We start from the raw sequence: 17,283 nt of genomic DNA on the forward strand, positions 1-17,283 counted from the left end.
CATAAATTATAGAAAACACTGAACCTACAGTTTCTTGCCATATTTCAATCTAGTATAAGTAAATAAGTGATTCCAATTCATATGCTATGAAAATATGTCAAAAGATTGATGGAGATTCAAAGCAGGGTTTTGTGTTAGATCTAAAACAAGAGAACCAGAGGGGACCCCAGAAATCATCTAACCCCTGGTATTGTCCTCTGTGCCTTATCTGATGGCACCATGTCCCTCATCCTCCAGCCTATGACCCAGCAAACTCCAAGCACTGGAAAGACAGCATGGCTTTGCCATATGCATTACTTGGGAACCGTAACTTTAGGATCTATTTTAAGGGGCTGTCACCAAGTCATTGGCCCTGACACACGTAGCTCAGAGAAGCAGCGTGCAGGAATCAGAGCCGTAGCACCTTTGTTCTGTAGGAGAGAAGCCAATCCTCGATTTATTAAAATGTGTACAGGGAATTGGGAAGGAAAAGGACCACGTGGTGTGACAATGTACACAAAAGCCGACGCCACACCCAAGCTCCACTGCCCTGGGCTGGCCTGCAGGCAGCTCCTTGGAACTGGGTCTGGCTGGAGCCTTGGAAGAGAGCTCACGAGGCCCAGATGTCCTGGTCCACCCTCTCTCGATCAGAGCTGACCATGACATTCCCGTCACTGAAGGGGTGGGGGAGGCCACCAGGTTGGTTGAATGGGAACATTTTCCTTGCTATTCATTATTGTCTTTTTTGAAGAAAGTCAGTTCTTGCTAACAGCTCTGGTGTCTTCCAAATGGTCCGAGCCAGGGGGGCAGTGGCCCACCAAGGAGTGAGCTCCATTCGTCCTCCACTGAGCTTAGTCCCTGAAATCACAACCTTGGCCCAGCCAAGTTCATGGACAGGATCACCCTTCAGGTCCACCGTGCCTCGTGCCACACAGGTGCGGCTGGGTACTTCTCAGTGGGCCTGAGGCTCATTTCATGTTTCTCTCGATCCAGTCTTTAAAAGGCAGCACTTTGGTGAAGGCCGTGTAGAGGCTGTGACTGCATGTTTTGTCATAGCTCCAGCTAACCAGCCCCACCAGATGCCAGCGTGGCTCAGGAGACGCCCGTCCCGGGAAGGACACAGCTGAGATGCCCCCCGTCTCTGCCGTGCAGATGTTGGAAGGAGCGGTGGGGTCCCGGCTGGCACAGAACATGTTGTCTGTGACACTCACTGGGATGCCGCGCTCTTCATGCTGCTCCTCGCACAGCAGCGAGTCCACCACCCTGACCACCCCCGAGCGCAGCGTGTCGTTCTTGAAGCCAGGGCTCCTCACATCTGCCAGGACGTTCCAGCCGGCCACAGTGATGCGGGACTCCTGGAAGGAGGTGCTGAGGTCCCGAGGGGCCGCGAGGCAGATGGGCTGGACGCGAGTGCTGATGCGAGCCTTGTCCAGGAGCTTCAGGACGGCGATGTCAGCGTCCAGCAGGATAGGGTCGTAGTTGGGATGGAGAATGATTGCAGAAATCTAGAAATGCAAGGAAGAGACAGCGATGGTGAGAGCCAACTCCTTGGTGAACAAGAACAGGCAAGCCCCAGGGCTAAATCATCGGGAAAAATGTCAAGGAGACAGTTGCAATCATTTGAAGATACTTTACTTAAGAGATCATACAAAGCAATTGCTCTCTTTCCAGGGTTGCAAACTAAAATGTCTATTGAGCCTGGCAGGCAGTGTTAAATATGTGGAGCGGACAGATAAGGCTGCAGAGAATGAGCGTGCACATCCCATCTAAAGTGAGCAGCAGCCACTTTGCTCCAGCTGACCACTGCCACGCAGAAACGGGGCCAGCATTCCAACTTTGTCAGAGAACACACTCCAGATCTTTATCGGAAACCTCCTGATTTTTAAATGTTGGTAAGTAACTGATTAAAAAATAAATGTTGGCACCATCAAAACACAAACCTCTACAGGCTACCGGTTTGCGACCTCTGGTTCACTGTAAACATTTCATTTACCTTCAAGCCAGGAAGATAGAACTACACCCAGAATGTTCCACAAGACTCTTCCACAAACTCTTCCCTGATTGTCCCTATCCTTGCTGACCATTCTCTTTGAGGAGCTTACGTCCATGATACATTGTGACATCTTTATGTACAGTTTCTATTATTTCAACTACATTTGGACACATCTCCTCAGGGTTTCCCTTGTGTCAAATTAATCGCAATATACTGGTCTGTCTCTTCCACTAGGCTTGGACTCTGCAGGGGAAAAACCATGCCTTACTCAGTTCTGTATATATTCCCAGTGAATGGCATACTGTGGGAGTATGCCATTCAACAACAGATGGATGAGTGGATGAGTGGATGGGTGGGTGGATGGATGGATGGATGGATGGGTGGGTGCATGGATGGTTGGATGGATGGATCAAATCGATGGATCATAGAATGGACAGATGGATGGAAGGATAGATGGATGGGTGGATGGAAGAGAGGGAGGGAGACAGACAGGGAAACAGAGAAGAATATTATAAACTGATTAGGAGTACCTTGGAAAAAACCTCTCTATGTCCTCAAAGCCCAAATAGTACAATGCCCTAAACATAACAGGTAATGAACTTTTGATGACCGAAATGATGATATTTGTTACTATCTTTTAAAAAAATATTAAAGGGGAAAAAAGACTCCATAGTCTTTCGGGTATCTGTCAATATGAAATACTGGGCGCCTGCTACATGCCAGGCTCTGAGCTGTGTCCTAAAGTGCCAACGTCACAGGACTGACACAGCCACCGCCCCCCTGGTGCTGGGAGTCTGCTGAGCCAGGCACCCACTTTCCAGGTTGCAGCCTCTCTCACCCGCAAGCTCTGGATGGTCTTCTCATCTCGGTCATCATCCCGGTAGAATTTCCCCAGGACAACTTTGAGGTCTGCTGTCTTGATCACGGTGACCTTCCCCAGATCAGTTACACAGTGGGCAGCCACCACCACAGTGCGTTCGTTCACCAGGGCACCGCTGCAGACCAGGAACCATGCATCCTTCTGCAGGCTGCCACCGTGTACCCCGCTGGCCCTCCTGTAGATGGCCGCTTGCCACGGCCAGCGCAGCCCCTGGGTCTTTGGAGCAGTGATGTTCTCAGTTTTCCCGCAGACTACGAAGAAAGCACCAGGTCAGTAAGATCAACTCAGACCTTCCCATCCAAAGGAGAAGATGTGTGACTCAAGCAAGAAAGCACAAATCTGGAAGGGTGGGCCCCATGGGTGATGACCAGTAAGCATCTAGCCTGTTTTTCTTTTCTTTTAAAGATTAATCAACCACTGTGACATGGTTGACTATAAAGTCTAGGGCTAAGATTGGAGGCTTCCAATCCCAGGCACTTCCTATCAATAGGACTTTGGGCAAGCTACCTAATCTCTTAGAATCTCAGTCTTCTTGCCTGCAAAATGGGTACAGCAATCACAATTATCTCATAGGGTTCTTGAGGAGACTGGATGAGAAGATATATTTAACAGGTAGACTTAGACGGTCACGACTATTATTATAAACATGACCACAGTGAATCAAGCCATAACTGATATCATTTGACAAAAAGGATGGGCAACATATCTCAGTATGTGCAAGACCCTATTCCGGATACTTCCACATATGATCTCCGTAATCATCATCATAATCTTATGGGTAATCAATACCTCATACCTACTTAATAACAATTACCTATTTAATCCCACTGGATGGTGAGCATGAAAACTGGGCCTTGGGCAGGGTAAGCAAGATCACATAAGCAGAAGCCCTCTGAACCTTTACCTCCTTGCCCACTTTGTGTTTAATGACTGCTCTCTCTCTTTTCTCCAAGTAAATATGATAGGATTATCCACAAAAAGGATGCCCCCTTCCCAAAAAATTCATCTAAGATTTAATGAGTTAATTTCTCCTGGGTACTAAGTTTAAGCCAAAGGAAGGAAGATCTAACTGGGGAATTTCAGACATCACCAAGCGAGGGAAAGTACTGGAAGACCATTCGTTTGGACAAGGAGCGTTTCCCAAAGTCTTCAACAAGGTTAATGGCTTTTCATAAGCAGCCAGGGAAGATGTAAGGCGCTCCAGCCCTAGGACAAGCCTTTACTCACTAGGGATGCAGGACGGGGCACGCCCACTCCACTTCCCGGTCCTCAGACACGTCCTCCGGCTGCTGCCCAGGCGGCGGTAGAAGGGCGAGATGCACTCGTACTGGAGCTGGGTGTGCAGATGTTGGTACCCAGCGGGCAGGTCTCCAAAGGGAAGGGCTGGCTTCTTCGTGGGGGCAGCCTGCAGTTTCTGCTTGCTGAAGGCTGACGAATACAGCTGGTGTAACGGTGTCTCCCTGCACCAGGGCACACGGGGCCAGAGAGGGAGAGGGCAAGAAAAAAGTCACTGTGGCCCCTTCAGCATCCACGCCAGTCCCCAGGGAGACATTGGTTACAGAACAAAAACATAGCTCTCTCATTCTGTTTCTCTCTCTCCCTTTCTCCAGCCCCCATTCCCTCCCTCTCTCTCTCTCTCTGTGTCACACACATACACACCTCCCCCCTACCACTGAGCAAATCCTCTGCACACTTCAACCTTCATTGTGTTCCTCCATTTCCATTTCTGGCATGCCTCCAACTGCCTGGGATTTTAGCCAAAGAGGATAATATCTGGCATAATAGCTGCTATCCAAAGATTCTACATGCACACACACAAAATTAATTGTGAAATTAAACAGGAAAGGAAGCTAATTCGAATGAGAGAAATCCAGGTGTATTTTTTTCTCCAACCATTATCATAATGGGGCAATATTAGGAATTGACTCGAACTAAACTGTGTTGATACAGCAGCTTGATTCAGCAGTTAGCGGATGTAATTAGTACACCTCAGAGAACAGAGCCTTCTTTCAGGCACATTGATCGGGAGAAATGTGGAGCACTGTGTGCAAACGGGAAAGGCCTCTTAACTGAGCCCTGAAGCTGAAACCCCAGAGACCCTCCAGGATTCTTGAAGGAGATGTGCGCACACTGGACTGCTGGTGCTCATTTTCCATCCGTGCATAACGACCGCTAACTGAAAAGTTAGGATTCCTTTAGGAATGAACGTTTTCATCCCTGTTTATTGTGGAGAAAGGAAGCCCAGAGAGGGAAGAGGGAGTGCACAGGGCACACAGGAAGCCAGGATGGTACCCAAGCAGGGCTTAGCAGTCACAACTCCCCGCTGGGGTCTCCACCATGCCAATTTAACATCATCTTAAAAAATCTATTTCATGTGTCTGCACAGAGCCTTGCTCAGAGCAAACATTCCATCCACGCTGATTTCACTCAACAAATCATTAGCTCGTGTTTAGAACCAGGTCTGCAGTTCCGGGAGCTTCTGAACTTGTAAACAAGCTCTTCTTTTGTGTGTTGAAGGCCGACACTGCCTTTGGGCATTCCTGGGTGAGCCTGGCTGCTGGAGATAGACACAGCTCTATTCCAGCAGCCTGTCTTCCAGAAAGATCCTTAAAACCAAGTTTTAGGCTTGCTTTCTCATCTACATGAGACACCTGGCACCTAAGCTCCCCTGACACTTGCTTTAAAAATGCCCAGCCTGGTGATCTTTTTTAGCAGCTCAGGGCCTCGCCTCCCAGACGTCTCCTTGGGAAGCACAGGCCTGCCCTGCTCAGTGAAGAGTCCAGCCCAAGTAAAGCACGGAGACCAGAAAAGGGGCAGAACGTAGATCCCACTGCCCCTGCCCCCGGGACACGCCCTGCCTGGAGAGGGAAAGAGAGAAATGGGATAGCCAGAGGCAGGTGAGAGATTGCCGAATAGCTGGATTTGAAAACGTTTCAGGTTACTTGGTTCAGGTCAATTCTAGTCACTAAGACGCATTGTTACTATCTCTCAAAACAATAGCTACTGACGGGTGTTTATGCATGCAAGGTGTTCTGCTAAGGTCTTTACCTAAGGCTTAGCTAAAGCTCAGTGCATAAGAGGGCAGACCTTGAAAATTTCAGACCCTGAAGACCCTGGATTTGCATCCTGGCTTTGCCACTTCTTCTAGCAATGTGACCTTGGGCAAGTTACTTGACTTCTCTGAGCCTCAGTTTAGCCATCTGTAATAAAAACAGTAATAAAACCTATAAATGGTTATAATAATAATTGACGATCTCGTGGTTAAGATTCAGTGCTCTCACCACAGCCGCCTGGGTTCGTTTCCCGGTCAGGGACCCACACCACAGGTCTGTCAGGTGTCATACTGTGGTGGCTGCGTGTTGCTGTGATGCTGAAAGCTGTGACACTGGGATTTCACATACCAGCAGGGTCCCCCACGGTGGACAGGTTTCAGAAGAGCTTCCAAATCAACAGACTAGGAAGGAGCACCTGCCCACTCACTTCCGAAAAAACTGGCCATGAAAACCCTGTGAAGAGCCGCGGAGCCTTGTCTGATAGAGCGCTGAAGGTGAGAGCAGGGCGCAGAAAGTCTGAGCAGGGTTCTGCTCTGCTGCACACAGGGTGGCTAAGAGTCAGAATCCACTCGACGGCACTCACAGCAAAACACTAATAATACCCACCTCAGACGTTGTAGTGGGGATTAAATGAGCTAATACATGGAAAGCAGTCAGAAGTGCAACTGGCACACAGCACACGATAAACGCTAGCTGTTAGCGCCGCACTGAATCCTCCTCACACTGATCCCGAGAGACAGAGGCCATTATGATCATCCTTATTTCTCAAAAGAGGAAACCAAAACCTCAGCACTTCAGGAACTTGCCCCAGAACACCCAGCACTAAAGAGGCAACACCAGGTCTTGAGGTCTTGTTTGGCAACGCAGCCCACCTGCTCACTGCGTTTTTTCAGGCGCCGCTCTGTGGCAGACCCCGCTCTAGGCACTAGAACTCCAGCTAGGACAGAACAGAAGTGCTCTTGCACTTGTAACTTTCAGGTTTCATGGGGTCTTTTTGGTGTGCAGGGAGGAGATAGAAATCGAACAAATAAACAAGAAAAACATACGTAAGGCCACAGGTGGAAAGGGATGCTAAGGTGAAACCTGGAGATCCCTGCAAAGGCCAAAGAGAACTGGGGACAGAAGTCAGCTGAGTGGTCGGGGGAGGGGGAGGAGGAGTGGTATTTTCAAAAGGACAGTCAGGGAAGGTCTCTCTGCCAGGTAAAAACTGAGCAGAGAACTGAAGGAAGCGAAGTATTGAGCCTTATTGAAATCCAGGGGAAGCAGGTTCCTTACAGTGAAGCAGAATCGTGCTTGAAGGGAGAGAGGAAAAGCCAGGTGGTCCGTGTAGGTGGAGTGGAGAGTGAGGAAGAGAACGGTAGGAGATGAGATGAGAACACTATTCCTACAAAATAGGAGGAGGAAAAGGAGAAATGGGCCTCTTCTCTCCCCACCAGGTGGTCCCCATCTATGTGTTTCTAGGAGAAAGGCTGGGTGTCCCGGAGGGCTCACATCCTTCACCAGCACTGGTCATTTATCTCTAGTTCCTGGGCCCCACCAGCCTGCCTCCTCTTGTTGGGTGCTACCACGAACACCTTCCTGAGCCATCGCTGGCTGCTTTGGGTAGGAATGCCACCTCCCTAGAGCCTGCCATAATAAATAGGTAGTGATTTCAGGAAGATTCAAGTATTAAAATCCAGTTCCTCAGACATCATCATAAAGTCTTGCTTTCTGCCAAACACCTACTTTCCCACGATCCAGTGACATCTGTACTTCTTCCAAGAGTTGCTACCCCTTGGCTACAGGCAGCTGGCTAATAAGGCTCCACCTCACTAGCCCTGTTCTTTCCTGGCCAGCAGCACAGTGTCCCGAAGAAACCCCAGGCTGCCTTTGGCCAAACACAAGGAGAGAAAGGGGGTAGGAGGGGAGCGTTTGCCTTTAAAGCAGAGTTCAGGTGTTTCAGCCTCACCTGGACTGCACCTGCATCGGAAGAACTCGCCGTCTCACCAGGTCCGAGACCTTTGGTTCTCGACAGGCTAGAAGAAAAGAGACGATGCTGCATAATCTTATTCCGTCTTCGCATCCTTCCGTTCAGATTCATACCTGACCACCCTTTGTGGATACCAGGTGTACATTCGCCAGGCTCTCTCAGGTGAGAAATGTCAGCCGAGCTTGGACAGCTCCCTCAGCAAAAAAGCATGCTGCCTCTCGCCTAAATTGACAGCACCCGCTGAAGAGCCCAAGGAGAACAAACACCTCTGAAAAGCCGCTCCACCTGGGCGATTTGGAACAACGGCAGTTAATAGACTGGGATTATCTATTCACATAAATATGAGTGAACTTGATCAAAATGAGTCAAAGTGAAGGTTCTAAAATATAGCCCAACATAGGGAGTTACGAGGTTCTCATTTGAAACCAGACAGCAGTGTCAACCGTCCTAGGTCTTGGATTGCACCATGTCCTCTCTGCAACAAAGGCCCCGAACGATCACTTGATGGCAACTCAAAGCCCAGTTTGATCTTGCTCAAGTCCTTCTTTCTTCACAAGTGAAAAGGAACCCTCCCCATCGCACTTTCCCAATCAAGCAGCCAACATTCATCTAATTAGCAACCTAGGGAACATTGGTTGTATTAATTTGTAAGAGAAGAGTTGACAAAAATCTCCAAGGACATAGGCAACACCGTTTCCATACTTAATGAAGCCAAGAATCAGAGTCTGTGCTGGTGGGGATGAAGGTCGCTTCTGGCTAAAGTCTAAAGTGATTCATTCCTTTCATAAACCATTCTCTTTCATTCCTTTTCCCATGATTTGGGTTGTTGACAAACACCCAGGAGGGAAAGTGGAGGATTGAGGCAATTATCTAGATAATCTAGGCCAAGGATATGCTTTTCTTCCCAGGAAACAGCCAGATAATTGTGACCTCAAACAGAGAGACTGTTGACCTGGAGCAACTAGTGAGAAACTACACAGCCCCGCCGCCAAGGCGGAAGGTCCAAACTTCTCTCTACAACACGCCTTTTTCTCCTGGTCTCAAACCATCTTTCTAAAGTTACCTCCCAGTTCCCCAGATTGCCTCACTTCGAGTTTACGTGATTCTCTGACTTCTGACTATATCTCTTTTCTTCTCCTTTGTCTTCCGACTGGAATATCATCCCAACTCCTCTTCGTCTCTACAAATCCTTCCCGGCCTCTCCTACTGGCTCCAACCCTACTTGCTTCATGCAATTGCCCCTATTTCGGGCGATACTGATCACTCCTTTCTTGAACGTACACTACTCGTCTGTTCCTGTAACTCTGCCTTGAATGTTCAATGGCTTACTGTCTTTGAAAGATGTTTATAAACATCTTAACAACACAAACCTCCCCCTACATAGGCTGGCTGGGATGATGTGTCTGTTTTGTTCTTTTATTTCCTGCCCTAACTTAACATTGCATATAGAGTAGCTAAATGAAGCTATATAAATGCGTATTAATTGCGTCAATTCTGTCCTTGGGTTTACACATATAAAACTCAGCCCTGCCATTTTTCCTAAGCTGCTCTGATAACGACATCACTCCTCTTAACCACGTCAAGATGTTGTGATCAGGATAAGCAGGTCCAAAAAAGAAGCAAACGTTCTTATGGATGGTTTCCAACCCAAGAGTAATATATGATTCCAATGAGAACTTAAGAGAGAGAGAGAGATTTTTCCAGGGGTCCAAAAACATGTATGAGAGCTCCCAAAAAAGTCCAACAACTCCATCCATTTCTACAGATTTCAGGAATATTTGCAAGTTACCTTTTATGCAAATGGGCTGTTTCCCCGACCACTCTCCATTCTGCTGGCAAGTTCTCTTCTCATTGCCACTGAGAACATATGAGTTGTTACAAAAGAAGGACACAACAGTGCCAATTTTTGCATAGCGCTCATTGATCAGCCCAGGGCCTCCTGTTATTTTCCTGTACCCGTTGACTGGGCCCCCAGGGTCTGTGCAGTTCCCTTCTTGAAGTACTAAAAGAGAAAAGAAAAGAAAAGGAGAACCAGTAAAAGTCTGAAGCATTCCAATTTAGAATAGAATCTTTTCATGTTTCATTGAATTAAAAATGCAGCCTGATAACAATGATACTCAGAGGAATTACCGAGAGAAAACTCCTAACAGAAAATGCATGTATTAGACATGTCTTCCCCTTGTTTTAACGATTTATTCTTAAATTGAGAAGTATTCATTCTATATATAAATAAACTTGACATCACAACTGGCTCTCCTGTGATCATGTTCGTTTCTTTCTCAGCCAGTGGGAGCTGGACAGGCCTGGACAAGATAAACATTTCACCTAGGTTTTATCATCAGTACACAAGGGTTATTTCTTTTCAGTGTTGTATTATCTCCTTCATTCCCTAAAGCTTGGGCAATTAAACTAGACAATTTGCCATTTGTGTTGTACCCAGAAAGTGGACCTGACTAGAAGCAAGAGTGCATGTATGAAATGAATTAGATTTTATATTTCATCTTCAGGACGATCAGCGTGTTGAAAGTTACAGCTAAAAAATACTAGAAGACAATATAATTCAGAGATACAACCAATTTCCCTTGATCTCCAATCCTAACTTTCCATCTAAACACCTACCAATATTCATCATAAGGGTATTTCTATTCTCCGACTCACGTTGGAGAATTACCTAAAGCAGAAACAGCACCGCTAGCTGTTCTGAGCACTCGGCAGGATATTAGATATACCCTGGAAATATTCGGTCAAGTAGATAACATATTTTTCTCAAATGGATTATGGCACAATACTCAATATTACTTGCCTAAGGACACAGAGTAAGTCCCCTGAAGAATTCAACCTTTAATTCCTGAGTTTGGATACCGATCACTCTATCAGTCTTCCTAGTCTCTTTTTAACCATTTCTTCTAAGACACAGCCTCATCCCTATAAAACAGTCCCCAGGAAACGCAATTTTGCATTTGACACGCTGTTCTTCCCATAACTGTCCTGATTACCTTTTAAGCACTTTACTTGCTCGCCTCCAGGCAAGAAAAGAACCTCCAGTCAGATTACACCTCTAAAATATTTGAGAACTAAAAATCAATAATTTTCCTATGTGCAATTTGGCAAGGATGCTAATATTAGCCTAGTTACTGGTTTGTCTAGTCTAAGATTGCCCACAGACCAGGTGGCAGATGATCTCAATGATACTGTGTGCTTCTGGGCTTTGTGATATGAGCAATGTCCCTGGTGAGTGATTCCAAAACCTCATTTTAAGTGCCAAAAAGGGACCTCACTGAGTGAGCCATTTAAAAATACTGAGATGACAGAGGGAAGACAATGCACTTTTTGAAGCTTCTGGTGGATTCAGAAAGCCCCAGCGCTCGTATTTCCAGGAATGCCTCTAGGATGTGAGGGGGAAAGGCAGAGAGGCATTCCATGTGGCCTCAGTGAGGGGGCTACCCTCTTACAGTACAGACTCATTCGATTTTGAACATGCAGAAGCAAATGACAGGGGGCCACAGACTGCAATCATCTCAAAAGCATGGTGTGTTGTACCTGCCAAGTTTTAGAAAATGAAATCAGTTGCCAACATAAAAATCAGAAGTGTACTCATAAAAATCTGTATTACTGGCATCTGACAAAATTCAGATCTGGAAACCCTGGGCCGGTTATTCCCACAGGACAACAATCAACTGTGTTGAGAAGTGGCTCTCTGCTTAGATGGGGGCCACGTTCTTCACCTGGCCACAGCCCCCACCACCTGCCTGGCCCCAGAAGGGAATTGAGTCTGTGGCCTGTTAGCCTATGGAAGCGGTAAGACTTGTTTAAGGCTGGTGTAGCTCCTCATTCATTTTGAGTTTTGCCTGCTAGATTGCATGGCCGAGAAAGATGAGCTGTTGCTTAAGACCGATCCTGGAATACTGAAAGAAGACCAACTCTACTCTATCCACATCAGCCTCAGCAGAGGAGAAGAAATCATTTCTCCCGTAAGCCTGAGACAAAGTTGGGATTTTCTCCCCTGGGCTCCACCCCATGACTTCCTTTGTGCAGGATCTCACGCGTCCTATTTCCATTACATTTAATGTGGGTTTAACTAGCAGAGTCTTTGGAGAGTTCTTGAGCCCTTGGAGGTTACAAACCTCCAGGACAACTCAGGTCCTGTGTCTCTCTCACTGAGGAGACTTTCAAAGAAGACTTAAGAGAAACTGACTCAGGAAATACAAACAAGTCAGCCCCAGGCTGAGGAATTCTGCCATAGTTCTGTAATTCTTAGGTGCGGACTCTTTTATGTGATATGTCTGAAATCATGTCACATGTACTTTTCACGTAGTATTTCTTTACTCCCAACCCCCGGAAAAGCTATAATTAAATCAATGGTGCACCTTCAATTTGATGAGATCTTAGAATGGAGAACTGCTATTTGGTTTTAAGTTATTGCTCATGAAATGTCACCAGGATAGAGCTGACAGATGCTTCCACATTAGGGTCCAAAGGAAGGCAAGACTATTTGGCTAAAATACAAGAGAAATACAGAGAGTAGAAGCAGATTTATAAAGGATTCAGATAATGTCGTTGTCTGACACTACTTAAAAATAACTATCCTGAATGTGTTCAAGGAAATAAAAGACAAAATTGAGAACTTCAGTAGAAAACTGGAAATCTTAAAAAATAACCAAAGGAGAAATCTAAACCTGAAAAGTTACAATGACAGAAATTTAAAACTCAGCAGATGAGTTTAACAGCAAATCAGACACAGTTGAAGAGTATTAATAAACTGAAAGATAACAGAAAAAATTCAGAATGAAGCCCAAGACACAAAAAGGTGAAAAAGGTACAGGAAAATATAAAGGATTTTGGGGATACATGTAATTGACATCCCAGAAGGAGAAGAGAGAGAGGATGGAGCAAAAACAAAATGTAGAGAGATAACAGCTGAAAAATTTCCAAAACTGATGAAAGACATCAGATTATGATTGCATAATCATAGAGTAATCCAACTTTCCACGAACTCAGATTTAAATGAGTTTAGTCCCTAGACTCTGATAGAGAAATAATAGCCTCCAGGATCACATAGATATATGTTCAAATAATCATTTAGTTCCCCAGTGTCCAGAATAAGCACACAGCAGGTGTTCAACCAATACTTGCTGGCAGGTGGAAAGGATAAAAGGTGAAATTTATTCATTCTACCACTTAATGAACTAAGGCCGGGGAAAATCACTTAATCTCTCCAAGCTTTGATTTTCTCATCTGTAAAATGGGATAACAACACTTTTCTGGCTGAGCTGGTTTGAGGAGTAATTTAAATAACATAAATCTCTTTTTTCCTTGTTTGCCTTTATTTACAAAGCACCCGACTGTCTTTAAAAACCAATTCTCCAAATTCATACGCCTAAAGAACAACCCACAGAGAAATGTAAAGGCCATTACCAGGCCTATTTGAGTATAAAGCAACATTCCACTCTATTTGTTGGCCTCTTGGTAATGTCTACACTCGATGGGCTTCCAGACCTGAATCCAGGGTGTTGATTCAGAATTCTGGGTACCAACCATCTTCTTTGTACATTCATCTTTTAATCCTGCACAATGAAGCCTTAAAATTGTATTTCTACATCAAACATCCACTGGGCATTGTTCTCTCTTCCTTTTCATTTCTTTCCTGTGCTTTCCGAAGCTGTACACTCTCCTAGGATGCTTTTGAAGCGAATCCTAAGACACCCCCCACCTGTGACTTCTCTCCCGGTTTAGACATCTACCTGTTGGGCTCATAGACCATCTGCATCTCATCAGAGCATCTTCCCAGGGTTAGATTTCAAAACTGCCTCTTTTCGTTCCCCTAGGCGTTCTCTTTTTAGAAAGCTTTGTGTCTCCATATTGAACAGACTGGTGATTCTCTTCTGTTTGATTTTCTGAGGACTTTGGGTTTCGTTTCTCCTCAGTGGGATGGATGTTTCCACACAAAGCCAAACGAGAACTTAAAACATCTGCATGTCTGGCCTGCAGGAGCATCAAGCTCCTGCTTTGCTAAGTAAAATATTCCATGATTAATAATAAATAGCACAGTGCCCTGCTGCTTTGGGGACTCAGCCTGGGGACACAAACACATGGAGTTCAGCGTGCTCTTACATGCTATCTCGTGGACAAAAACAACAGCGGGTGCACTGCTCGGGGAAATTGTTTCAGATAAACATTTAACGAAATGCCTTCTCTCCCCTTGTCTTCCTTTTGCTCGGGGCAACAGTGTGAAGTGGTTGTGACAACACTTTACAAAAGGCGCCGCAATGGCTTTGTGAAGGCTCTGGTAGGGAACGCTATTGGTGCCCCACTCAGGGCCCCTCACATCCTTTTCCCAGCTCAACCTCCATATGTGTGATTTGCTGCTGAGAACTGGCACCTGCCACCTTCCGAGGGCTGCCCTTGGGCATGGGCACCATCTTGCCCATATGAAGAGCTGAAAAATGCCTAGTTTTTCCCTCCAATCCACCCCAGGCAGGGTTGCCTGCAGCCAATGACTGATGGGTGTGGAAGTACAAAAGCCCAACTCCTGTTCCTCAAGGTGTCACTCACACTCCCCAGCACCCCATGGCATCGGGCTGAGCCTGGGGGTTCAGCTGAAATCTCTCTTGCTTGGCTTCTTCCTCTTTCCTCTCTTGCTTCCCCAGCTCCCTTACTGGTTGATCCTGGGAGCACTTCTTTGAATAAATCAATTGGACCCAAATGCTTGGCTTGGGGAGAAACTAACCTAAGACAGCTGTACTGTTTCCTCAGCCCTGGGCATCAGGACCCTCATGCCTCCCTCGGGGCGCACTCCTGGGAGAGGACAAGACCCCGGAGAGGTGACTGTCTCAGCCCTGGTCATCGAGCCCTGTGCGCCTTCCAGCACTCTTGGGAGATCTTGGGGAGGATGATTGGCGGGCCAACTAGACGGGCTGGGTCTCATCAGAGTGCCCGCAGCCTCCTCGGACACTCTCAGGCTCAGGCCAGCCCACGCCAGCAGAGCTGTTTCACCTAAAGGAGTCACATGTTCTGAGACAATGGGCTTCCCCGAGCTCAGCAGTGTGGACCCAGACCCACCGCCCGAGGATTCTCCTTGATGATTAGGAGCTGTCTGTGTAAAGCCAGGGGCTTTGCACAACCCTGGTGCACAGAGGAGGCCCCAGTGACTGAGACTCAGCTTCTCATGAGCCTGACTTATGGGAGTAGAGTTGGATTTAAGTTGACTCAAAGCAAATAAAGTTCTATCTTTTTCTCCCCTGACTGGCACACTAAGATCATACTTGCTGTAAGGGAGCTGAGATGACCAGGTCCAGAAAGTCTACAAGAAATGGACATGATGATGGAGATATGAGGGAGTATGTCAGGATAATGTGGAGGCATTTTTAGGAAAAGCGGCTCTTCAGTGCACACAAGCAATACCACGTTTTCTGTGCCCTCTGGTCAGATCAATTATATTGAATACGACAAAGCAAGTCCATATTCTTCATCCTTATTTAGGGAGTGGACCCACTTCCCCATTGCCCAGATATTCACAAAACTCGGGGGGGCCAGATTCCAGCTGTGGCAAGAAAACAGACCTCGTATTCCGTGACAGCACTGCCTACCAGTATACCCTTGTTCACCAAAAACATCCTTTTATGAATGAATCTAGAATTTCAACATGATACACCAACCACTCACAAATATTTGCCTTTTCCTTTTGCTCTGGTCTTGACCCTATAAGTTCAAATTTGGAGACAAGATCTATGAAAAGTCCCCGGGAATCAACGCATCCATCTCTGCTTTGCCTTTTAGAAGCCAGTGTCCCTCTCTGTAGGGAAAGGCTGGTACGTGCCGATTGATTCTCTTGTACCATACATTTAATGAGTGCCTCCTCTGTGCCCAGCAGAATAAGGTACCGGTAGGTCTTTTTCTGTATCTTTAGCACGGAAATCTTGTATTTAAAGCCAGAAATAGAATTGATGTCAGTTAAGGCTTATTGTATTAAAGTGCTTGAGACATCTCAAGGCTCTGCTCAGCCTCATAGAAGCATCAAAAAAAAAAAAAAAAAAAAAGGCTTGGGGACTTCCTTCCAATTTCTTAACTTTCCTTCTGAAGTTTCTTAACTTTGCTTCTCTTTCTTCTCTTCCTTTCTTAATTTTGCTTCTAAAATTACATCAGAACACAGGACCCTAACCAAGGCATAAAGGTAATCATGAATTTGAATGGGGTATGGGGTCTCAGCAAATACTAGCTGACCCCAGCAGTTGACTGTGGTGTGAGTTGTGACAAAGATTTCATCAGGTACAAATGATGGAATGTGCTTGATACACTTAGTCTGCTATGTTGGCTGAAAGAAAACCTTTTCATCCTTAGGTGGGACCAACCTGGGTGAAATGGAACCAGGTTCTAATTTAGATGCTTCTGCTAAGAAAAACTACTGGGCATTTGTTGGAATTTGAGCCTCTGGTTTTATCCCATTTGTGTTCCCCTGGGGTACTAGGCAGAGCTGTTGACACAGAGATAACCATTTAACCAGGACACATGTTCAAGTTCATGCAACGTGACCGGTTGATCAAGGGCACAATTACAAAAGATGAGACAATTAACAGAGGCCCAGAGATGCTTCCTTACGATGGGAACAGCTACTTCCTAACCCCTATCTGAAAAATGCTAGATGGCAGAGTTTGACCAAATCCTTCAGAAGATTCCAGGTCCTTTGGGAGCTATTATAGGTTCTCTCCACAAGCATCACTAGAGTCCAGAGTCTCCACTCACTTCCACCACCTCACCCTATAAAGAACTGGGCTGGCTCTTATGCACAGAGAAGAGCATGTGGGTGTGTGTGCACACGCAGTATCAATTGTTTGGTCAAACACTGGATCTTTTTAAATCAAAAATTCAGATGATCATATTTTGAGCATCCTTCAGACAACACAATCCTGAAATATACGTTACTCAGCATTGATCAAAGGCTCACCTAACATTTCAAAGAACCAAGCAAATGGTGACCGGGCTGACCCGAGCAGCCCTCTAATAAGCTAGCACCTCAAAGAAATACTTTCACGAGGTGTCTCTGGTTGGGCTCCCCCAGAAGCAGGCCGAGAGACAGGTCTGAGTGCAAGCAGTTTATTTAGGTGGCGATCCCAGAGAGGACCAGCAGTCATGGGGGGAAGAAAGACACATTATCAAGAAAGTTACCACTGGGGGCAGCTGAGGCTCAGTGCCACTGGGAAACTCCGGGAGACGGGGTAGAACCCGCCCAGGAGCGATCCTCCCCAGGGAGCCAGGGACAGGAGTTACGATCTCCTGGCTGCCGTCAATCGTTTGTTGGAGGATGATGGGACAAACATGAACTCCGAGGCCCTGCCAGTGTGTCCACACAGAGGAGCCGGTGGGCTGGAGAGCCGGAGAAGCCCTCGGGCAGAGTCGCAGGAGCATGGGCTTG

General features: G+C 46.4%; 1 protein-coding gene across 1 annotated transcript in view; it reads right to left on the bottom strand.

The window, feature by feature from the left end:
* Window positions 1-404: 404 nt before the first annotated feature.
* Window positions 405-17,283, bottom strand: part of PAMR1 (peptidase domain containing associated with muscle regeneration 1) — a 72,717-nt gene continuing 55,838 nt past the window's right edge. The window contains exons 7-11 of the mRNA XM_014851033.3: window positions 9,664-9,876; window positions 7,854-7,920; window positions 4,080-4,312; window positions 2,811-3,103; window positions 405-1,484 (exon numbers count right to left, since the gene is read on the bottom strand). Of these exons, the coding sequence (XP_014706519.1) occupies window positions 948-1,484; window positions 2,811-3,103; window positions 4,080-4,312; window positions 7,854-7,920; window positions 9,664-9,876 (1,343 nt within the window). The 3' untranslated portion in view covers window positions 405-947. The remainder of the gene's footprint in view (window positions 1,485-2,810; window positions 3,104-4,079; window positions 4,313-7,853; window positions 7,921-9,663; window positions 9,877-17,283) is intronic.

This window comes from Equus asinus, chromosome 17 (assembly GCF_041296235.1).
Source record: "Equus asinus isolate D_3611 breed Donkey chromosome 17, EquAss-T2T_v2, whole genome shotgun sequence".
Lineage (NCBI taxonomy): Eukaryota > Metazoa > Chordata > Mammalia > Perissodactyla > Equidae > Equus > Equus asinus.